Source organism: Nicotiana tomentosiformis, chromosome 12 (genome assembly GCF_000390325.3).
Source record: "Nicotiana tomentosiformis chromosome 12, ASM39032v3, whole genome shotgun sequence".
Classification (NCBI taxonomy): domain Eukaryota; kingdom Viridiplantae; phylum Streptophyta; class Magnoliopsida; order Solanales; family Solanaceae; genus Nicotiana; species Nicotiana tomentosiformis.
In genome coordinates, this window is record NC_090823.1 from 118,340,831 (window position 1) to 118,351,083 (window position 10,253).

Genomic DNA, 10,253 nt, shown 5'->3' on the forward strand with positions numbered 1-10,253 from the left:
GTGAGCCCATGAGAGAGAGACTGGAGAGATTGATGACTGAGTGAGGCCGAGGGCCTGATTGTGAGGATTATTTTGTGGATCGGGGTTTCCCGCCTGCAGCAGCCTTATAGGCTTTATTATAACACATGAGTTGTCCGTGCGGATCCATATATTATTATAGCACGTGAGTTATCCGTGCAGCATGTGAGTTATCCGTGCGGATCCAGATATTATTATAGCACGTGAGTTGTCCGTGCAGCATGTGAGTTGTCCGTGCAGATTATAGCGCTTGGGCTGAAGGAGCCCCACCCCACCCCCACCCCCGGAGTCTGAACACCCCCAGTGAGCGCATATACCTACTGAGTGTGAGTGCCGAGCGATTAGGAGGATTGAGTGACTGTGAGGACTGAGTGACTGGGAGGAATGAGTGAAATAATACTCTGAAAGTATGCATATGATTTTATTATTGAGTTGCATCGCATTGACATGCACACATGACATACAAGCATGGAGATGTATTTTCCTCATGATGTACAGTATCACATCATTCATGATTTCTCTCACATGTTGACAGATGGGCATAGTGATGCATTTGTTTTACACGGATTATCTGGAAAGAGAATGAAACAACTCATCTATTTTTGAAAGGATTTTCGGAAAATTATTGTTTTCACACTTATTCATATTTTTGGCAACTTCGGTAAACGATTTGGTTTTTTTCACTGATGTACTTGAAAGGAAGAACTATTTTTAGAAACCATGATTTAGCTGAGCATTTTTATTTTTGAGTTACTTCTTGTATTATTTGCTTTACGTTGTTATGGACTGTGGTGGACTATTGGTTTTGGACCCGACCTTGGTAAAAGCTCGTCACTACTTTCAACCCCAAGTTAGGTTTGTTACTTACTCAGTACATGGAGTCGGTTGTACTGATACTACACTTCTGCACATTGCGTGTACATATTGGTTGTTGTTGTTGTTGTGCTCGATGGTTGCCGGATTTGAAGATGCACCTACGTTCTTATGGTAGCTGCCTCTTGTTCATGGTAGCCTTAGATTATAAAAACTATGTTTATGTACTTTTCAAACAGAAGATGTATTTACTTCATATCAGCTTTGTAAATTCTATTATTAGAAGCTCATGATTTGTACTATCAGTTCTTGGAGAATGTATAAGATTAAGATCTTTATTTACTTAAATTGCTTTAATAATAATTATTGGAATTGGATAGTTGAAAGTTGGCTTACCTAGCGGGTTGGGTTAGGTGCCATCACGACTAGTTGGATTTTGGGTCGTGACATGGCTAGAGCATAGATCCATCAACTACTCTACCGCTGCGTAAAAGAAATTACGCAAAGACAAAGAAAAGATAAATCACACAAATAGAAAGATATTAACCAAGCCTGGACTCAAAAATAAAGTCTATAGAAGATTAAATACTCAAAAAGATAAATCTAAATCATACAAAAGGAAACATATTCAATACATTGTAGTTTGCTACTCATAATCGTTAGTATACTTTGTGTCTTGCTAGTGAATATGCTGAAAATAATTTAGTTTCACTAGGAGTAGCATAACAGGTTTGGGAATTAGGATTTTGATCTTAATTACTTATTGACTTGTAACAATTTTCATAATTCCATGACCCAAGAAAAAATTTAGTACTTTATTATTTTTAACTTAATATATAAATATATTTTTCATATGTAAATTTATTCGGTACGGTTCGGTATTTTTTCGGTTTATTTTTATAAAATAAAAAACATACCCTAATTATTGATACGATTGTAAATTTATATAAAAACTTATGATTTTATTTAAAAAAATCTAAAAATCGATTCAATACGGTATGATTCGCTTAATTTAGTCATTTTTTAAATATGCATTTGTACGCCTAATTAGCAGTGGTGAATCTTAATTTGCTAAAAACAAAAACCAAAAAAGTCAAAGGAAAAATAAGAAAGCCTCCTTTTTCTTCTACACTCCCATCCACAAACTTGAAGTCTTTCTTTACCTCTTTTATCTCTCACCACCTTATTATTCGCATATTCTTATCCACCACCACCACCATTTATAAACCTTTCTCCTTCAAAGTTCAAACTAAACTCCTAATCATAATTATCGAAAAAAGAAAAAAAAAATCTTATCCAAACCTCCAATCGCCGAGTCAATTTACCATGACTCGGCGGTGTTCCCATTGCAACAACAATGGCCACAATTCCCGGACTTGTCCCACCACCAGGGGTGGCGCCACCACCGGCGGTGTCGGTGGTTCCTCCGGCAGCGGCGGAGCAAGTGGAGGTGTAAGGCTATTTGGTGTACGGCTTACAGATGGGTCGATCATGAAGAAAAGTGCTAGCATGGGAAATTTATCTTCTCTTCACTCTTATCATTCTTCTTCTTCGCCTAATCCGCCAGGTTCCCCTTCTTCTGATGTTCCTCATTTGCCTGATGGTTACCTCTCTGATGATCCCAATACGCATGCCTCTATTTCTGCTAATCGACGACTTGAAAGGAAAAAAGGTTTGATCTTTTTTTCGTTTTTTTCTCTTTTTTTTATTGATTATTGAAACGAAAAGGGTCCAAGAAATTGATATTTGAAGTTTATTTACTGTTCTTGATTTTGTTTATTTCCCAAATATAGCTAGTCTCGACATGATAAAACAGAAAGAATGTTGCAGCAAGAGTAAAATTAGTCCAATTATGAGGAATTTTTAAAGATTAATTGATTTTTGTTTTTTGGGACTAACCAATCTAGGCACAGGCCTGAATAGAGGAGTATGGATACAATTTTACGTTTGTGATTGAGGCTTTAATTGATTAGGTGATTTACAATTTTACGTTTTTGCCCTCTTTGCATTTTGAACCTATTTGACTTATCATCTGGTAATTGAGTTGGATAGGCAGGATGACTAGGTTTACCTACTAGCATGAGAGAGAATTAGTCACTTTTCATATTTTCCCCTCTTTCCTTAGTGTATCCTCCTTTTTTTTTTGGCAGAAAAATTAGAATGGTTTGAGTTTTATGTTTGTTGATTTTGCTCGTGTGCTATTATACGCATCGCCCCTTGCATTTGAAGTTATTTGACTCATCATCTGTAGTTGAATTGGATAGGAAGGATGATTAGGTCTACATAGTGCATGATATGTGACTATAATGAATTCTTTGAGTACTGCACAGCATTTAAGATTCAGACAATCAAACGTGTTATGTTATGTGTTTTGTGTCAGCTTCGTATTTTTGTTGTTTCTTTTATGCTTGATAAAAGAATAATTTAATTCAATTTTTGTAAAGAAAATAGATCTTGGGCCTACTCAACCTTAAAAGCTAATTCATGAAGTGAGGATTGTCCTTAGACTATTTAAGAGAACAACTCATTTCCTCAACGGATGCGGGACACACTAACACCCCGGCACACTCCTAAGATTGAATCTCCAGATTGTGGACAATATAACATGAGGTCCCACCGTTGGGTAAACCAAGAATAAGGATGGGTGTAATGGCTCTGATACCATCTAAAGAAAAATGGACCTTGGGCCTAACTTAATCCCAAAATTTAGCTCATAAGGTGAGGATTACCGAAGGCTATATAAGGAAACGGCAACCCACTCCGTTAGCCAATGAGGGATACTCTTAATGGTTTTGGGGTTCCTAAGCTTAAGGAGATGAAATCTTTTTAGGTCAACGTGGGTTTGTTGCATGTTTTTGGTGGTTGAATTTTCTATGAGTGAATAAGGGTGCAACAACAACAACAACAAACCCAGTATAAACCCACGAGTGGGGTTTGGGGAGGGTAGTGTGTACGCAGACCTTACCCCTACCTTTGAGGGTAGAGAGGTTATTTCCGATAGACCCTCGGCTCAAGGAGAGTGAATAAGGGAGCACTTTTAGTATATGTATACTTGCATTCCGTTTCTTTTGCAGTCAGTGTCAAAGTTGAGTAGTCGGCTAGATACTCACACTTGGTAATCCAATTACTTTCAAAGTTCAGAATAAGTGATTTACTGGAAGATCTCTTTCTTTTTTTTTCTCCTTTTTTGAAAAAGAAAAATGTTTCTGGGGAACTATTTGGTAATGTCTGGCATATTCTCTTTAATTTCTGTCTTCTCACTTTTGCACATCTATGTGATTATGTATTTTGAGAACTGAGCAACCTTTACCTCTTCATTTAAAATTTGTTCTCTGTTTCTGTCAAGTTGTAGGTGACTTATATGCCTATACTTAGATATTCACTGGTGTCTTGACGAAGTTGATTTTTGTCAACTTATGAAAGAGAATTTCTGAGGTCATATTCATCATCTCAACATGTAGACCAATTAAATCAAAATCAAAAGTTCTAATAACGTTGCCCCAAAGAGTAAAGACCAGCTGCCTTCTTGGAAGTCTGATTGCAATTCCTCTAGAACCTTTCTTTTGCTTTCTCCTTCTTTTAAGGCATGCCTTCTATGCAAATCTTTACTCCACCTTTTAGTTGTCCTCTATCTCTATTTCATGCTTCGCAATATATTGAATGATTTCATACCTTTATCACACTCCAAACATCAATTATCTGCTAGTTAGCCATGAGGGTGGATGCCGCCTCTCAGTCAATGACTCTTCTAGGGGAGCTTAACTAAATCGATTATGTCATGTTTGGCTATCTTTTTCCTTCTTGATGACTCAAATTTGATGATAGAAAATGTATGGAAATGAGGATTTACTGCCTCCTGCTGCAGATATTAATGAATGTGATGGTCTTCAGATGGAAGATGTTTGGAGCGGTAGGGATGGAATTGAGCAAAAATTGTGAATTTGTCTATAGTACTTGATACTGCAGGAAATTCATCAGTTTCGGTATTGGACAACAGTTAACAAGAAAAAAGTGGATGTCGAAAGCAGTTATTGATACATTTCTTCTTGAGTGGTTATTGCATTTGATTGAAAGGGCACCTATCTTTTTCACTTGATGCAAATGTACTCGTTGCGATTTATGTGTTATATAATTTGCTAGCTTTCCCTATTCTGATGTTTAACTACTGAAAAAGAGAACTGAAGAGCTGGTCCATATTATCTTGACCTTAATCAAGACATTAGTCCTCTTACTGTAATGCATGTGAGAACGATGGATTGCCAAGTTGGTAAAACTAGAGTATCAACTTGAACAGCATGGTAGACCCCAGAATGTTCTCCCACTGGTGGCGCTTATAGTAGCTATGTTGTTGTTCTTTAGAAATAAATTTTATAGCAAGCCATTGATCCAATTGTCTTTTTGTATGCTGTCTAAACAGTACCATGATAGCTGCATTATTTTTTTTGACTGTGGCTGCTAAAAGAACTGATGTGCTCTTGCAATTATTTTCTCATCAATCTGTCAAATATCCATCTTCAACTCACTCTCCAATGCAATGATTGGATATAGCATGTGGCCTTTTAACTAATGATGCCATTTACCTTCTTGATTTGATGCAGTGAGAAGAAAGTTAAATCTGTGTCTAAAATTCAATCTTCAATTTCTTAAGAGTTGTGCAGAGATGGTTGAGAATTGATGGCATGTCTTCTTAAACAATAGCTTTCAGGAGTAGAAAGTTCCTTTTTTTTTACTTACGTTATAAATTGGGCTTTTCTCTAACTTTTTGGATCTTGTTTTTGTTAGTTGGGATGATTTGTTTATGGAGTTTTATTATTAACTCCAACTTTGTGTGGCAAATTTATCACTTAGCTGCACAGAGGAAAGCTGGTTGTGAACTTTGCTCCTTCAATGTGTTTGTAGGTGTTCCATGGACAGAGGAAGAGCACCGGCTTTTCCTGCTTGGTTTACAGAAATTGGGTAAAGGAGATTGGCGGGGTATATCTCGAAACTTCGTGACATCAAGGACCCCCACCCAGGTAGCTAGCCATGCCCAGAAGTATTTTATTCGGCAGAGTAATGCTACTCGGAGAAAGAGAAGATCCAGCCTTTTTGACATTGTTGCGGATACGGTTTGTCTTGCTTCTCAAGCTTAAGCTTTGTATAATGATCATATTGTGACCCTATAGGCATGCCCCACCCCAAGATGCACAGGCACAACAAGTGAGCTGACATGTGGTTGCAGCATGTCTGCTCTTAGTTACTTGGTCATCCATCACATTTTATGACATTTGAAAAAAGCATTATTCCTATCTCAAAGAATGTGAAACTTGAGCTTCCTGATTACGATGTTATGCTTTGTTATCTCAGGCTTTACTGAAAAGTCCTTTCTTCTAACTTCTGTTTGATCTTCTTTTATGTTCTCTATTTTGTTATGTTAAACAGGGGACTGATGCTTCCCATCCACTTCCAGAAGAACAATTTATGCTCCCACCTAGAGCAGTAGAAAGTGATAAGGAACACTTAGCACCTTCTGCAACAAAAGCAATAGAAACTGATTTTGCAGATTCACTCCCTTCCTTAGATCTTTCTCTCAAGTCAGATTTTGAATCCATGGAAACAACTCCAACTGAACCTGTTGAAGAAACGAAACCAAATACCTCAACCAACGAGATTCCTTCAGTATATCCAGCATTCTTCCCAGCTTACATTCCAGTTCCATATTCCTTCTGGCCATCAAATGCAGTTCCTGTGCCTGAAGATAGAGGAGCAGAACCATCTCATCATCAGATCCTCAAGCCAATTCCAACCGTCCCCAAAGAACCCGTGAATGTAGATGAACTAGTGGGAATGTCCCAGCTCACTTTAGCGGACGCTGGTTCTGGCCATATTGAGCCTTCACCACTTTCCCTTAAGCTAACAGCAGAACCATCAAGGCAGTCAGCGTTCCATGCGAGCACACCAGTCAAAAGCTCAGAGATTACCAAGGGTGAAACTGCTCCAATTCAAGCAGTTTAAACTTTTACTTTTATTTCTTTTAAGGGTGTAACTATGTGTTTTCCTCCTGCTCATCTATGTAACATAGGTTAGTTAATCTCTGGGAGCAGTCAGTAGGTGAATTAAGCTGGAGTTCATTCTTTACCCTTGTATAGAAGTAGGGTTCTAACAAACCTAATACTGTGGAGTTTGATGTAAATTGTTAGCTTCTTTATAATGGATTTTATTTTCTCAAGAAAAGAGAAATAAGAAGAGGCCACTGATCCTGTTAAGTGCGAGGGGCGACGGATAAGTATATCTTTGGCATGGTGCATCTCCAATTTGGCTAACTATGGTTATAGAATTGGACATCTTATGTTTTGCATGTATAGTATGGCAAAATCCTTTGTGTAAAATGTTACTTTATGTTATGCTAATAGAATATTCATAAACCCATGATTCTTTAAATTACTGCTATAACTTTGTTCAATAGAAAAATAAATGGAAACGCAGAGTGAGACTGTGATGCTATACAATGATGTTATGTTCTTCAGCGCATTATCCATGCATCTTAATCTTGTAGTAGTACTATGCTTACATTTGAAGTTTGCTCCAATATTTTGATTATGATTGCTTTTAGTATTATATTTTACGCGTCACATCAATTAGAAACTGAGAATCTATATCTTTAGATTGTAGAAAGGTCTGAATCTAATTCCCTCTACGAGCTACCGGACCTAATGCACCATTCTTGGACTTCACTAGTAAGGGAAAAAGCTATCATGCTAGCGCGCAACAGTGTAAGTGCCGAGATAGGAGTAGAGGGAGGAGTGTCTCAACATGTCTTGTCTACACCTCATAGGCTTTTCTTTTACTTCATGCAGACGGTGTAATGAATTGTTTCAAGACTGACCCGGACGAGGGATGTGAGATTATTGAAACACCTTCAATAGTCAAAGGTTCTTTTGGTAAAGAGCGCTTTATACGAAGGTCTTTAAGGAAAAGTACACTATGGAAAGGAAATCCAAAATACACACCTCCTGTTATTATTCTGAATTGCTGTAATAAATAATTAAACTTTCTAAAAAAACAAAATAGAAAGTTAGTAATACTTGTTTAACGAAATAGATTCTGAAAAACAAAAAAAAACAGTATAGGAATAAATCGAGCCCACTGAATACACAGTGTGTCCTTAAGGAAATTATTCCCCTCAAGTACCCGAGATGTTGGAATATATCCTCCCAGGATAGAACTATTTAACTCACCAGTGTATTGGTACCAAAACTCTGATGAACTGCGAACCACTCAATGGTCGTAAAACACACTGGAAAATAAATATTGTGCAGAAGAAGAAGAAGAAGCTCAGAAAATTTCGTAAGGAAAGATTCTAGGATTCAAACTCTATTTATAAAGTTGCTGGCATTGTTTCTGAAAAGGTTTGCAACCTTTCAGAAACAGCCATGGCTGTTAGAAAAGGGGTGTTCCGGATTGAATTTTTCGTTAATTATTTAATTAATTAATTAAATAATTGAAAGAAATTTTGTCCAAAAAGATTAATCAATCAATCGTTGACCAAATCCGAAGCCGAAGCCGAGCCGAGCGAGCGAGCGACGACGGCGCGAGGCTTGCCTTTTTCTTAACTCTTTAAGAGCTAGAAGAAGAGCAATTATATATATACCCATCAAAAACCTTTTCTTTCTCCGATATGGGACAATGTCCCTTTTTCAAGGGAAACTCAAATATTTTTTTCCCTCCATTTCTCATTCACCTTCTTTAAGCTACACAAGCTTAAAATCCCAACAATCCCCCACATGAATGGGGAATGGCTATAAAATAAAGGAATGCACGGACGCGTGTGTGTTTTACATGCAAGAATTAATTGCATCTGGATAAGTAGGTTTCCCTTTGAACTTTCCGTAGTGAACTTATATCGGATATACTCGGTCAATCGGTAGATTTGATATCTTTGAACCGTCGAGCTTTGTTGTATACCTAGACAACATAAGTCACACAATCAATCCTTAACCATCTATGGTTCTCACGGTTGTGTTCGTTTCAGCCATGAACACCGCCTGGTTTCATGAGTGCTTAGAGAATGGGCCTTTACTTTCATTCCCCTTGAAGCGGCTTACACTTCACACTCACATAGGTGATTTCTAAACGTGTAATCCTATAGACACACTATCTGGTCATATCCTGCCAGACTTAGCAAATCATTAAAAAACCTTTAAGCTTTGTTGACTCATCAAAAAGCCTTAATGCTTTACCTCGATTTCTAAACATTGTCTTCATCACGAGAATGGGTTGAGTTATTTGACAATGTTGAACCGTCATTCATAACTTTGTTTGATCTCTTTGAACCTAGCTCGTGGGATCTCCAGTCTGCTAGGTAGAGTTACCGTCATGATGACTTGTCCTAGACCTTAACCCCATTCCCTTTGATGATCTTTCAACTGCCTCTCTAGATAGGCCTTTTGTAAGTGGATCCGACACGTTATCTCTTGACTTTATGTAGTCAATTGTGATAACACCACTAGAGAGTAGTTATCTAACGGTATTGTGTCTCCATCGTATATGACGAGATTTTTCGTTATACATAACGCTCCCTGCCCTGCCTATTGCCGCTTGACTATCACAATGTATACAAATAGGTGCCAAAGGTTTGGGCCAAAATGGAATATCTTCCAAGAAATTTCGGAGCCATTCAGCTTCTTCACCGGCCTTATCTAAAGCTATGAATTCAGATTCCATTGTAGAACGGGCGATGCACGTTTGTTTGGATGATTTCCAAGACACTGCTCCACCCCCAATTATGAAAACATATCCACTCGTGGATTTAACTTCAGATGATCCAGTGATCCAATTTGCATCACTATATCCCTCGATCACGGAGGGATATTTGTTATAATGCAAAGCGTAATTTTGGGTATGTTTGAGATACCCCAAAACTCGTTTCATTGCCATCCAATGTATGTGATTGGGATTACTTGTAAACCGACTCAGTTTACTAATAGCACATGCTATATCTGGTTGTGTACAATTCATGATATACATCAAACTTCCCAATACTCTTGCATAATCCAATTGTGAGTCACTTTCACCTCCATTCTTTTGAAGTGCATAACTCACGTCAATTGGAGTCTTGGCAATTTTGAAATCCAAATACTTGGACTTGTCAAGTACCTTTTCAATGTAGTGAGACTGTGATAATGCTAGACCTTGTGGAGTCTTGTGAATTCTGATTCCTAAGATCACATCAGCAACTCCTAAGTCTTTCATATCGAATTTGCTAGCCAACATGCACTTAGTAGTATTTATATCTGCCATGTTTTAGCTCATTATCAACATGTCATCAACATATAAACAAACAATGACTTCATGACCTGGAGTGTTTTTAATGTAAACACATTTATCGCACTCGTTGATTTTAAACCCACTTGCCAACATTGTTTGGTCAAATTTGGCATGCC

General features: G+C 37.7%; 1 protein-coding gene across 1 annotated transcript; it reads left to right on the forward strand.

Moving 5' to 3' along the window:
• The first annotated feature begins 2,032 nt into the window (after positions 1-2,032).
• Positions 2,033-7,056, forward strand: LOC104117389 (transcription factor MYBS3). The gene is made up of 3 exons (XM_009628442.4): positions 2,033-2,503; positions 5,731-5,939; positions 6,253-7,056. The coding sequence occupies exons 1-3, from the start codon at positions 2,158-2,160 to the stop codon at positions 6,823-6,825; spliced, it is 1,128 nt and encodes a 375-aa protein (XP_009626737.1). The 5' UTR covers positions 2,033-2,157; the 3' UTR covers positions 6,826-7,056.
• The last annotated feature ends 3,197 nt before the right edge of the window (positions 7,057-10,253 follow it).

Excerpts from the sequence above, each read along its gene's own strand:
- LOC104117389 (XM_009628442.4), top strand. The coding sequence starts at position 2,158 with ATGACTCGGCGGTGTTCCCATTGCAACAACAATGGCCACAATTCCCGG. Across the intron at positions 2,504-5,730 it reads ACGACTTGAAAGGAAAAAAG|GTGTTCCATGGACAGAGGAA; the intron begins GTTTGATCTTTT and ends ATGTGTTTGTAG. Across the intron at positions 5,940-6,252 it reads TTGACATTGTTGCGGATACG|GGGACTGATGCTTCCCATCC; the intron begins GTTTGTCTTGCT and ends TATGTTAAACAG.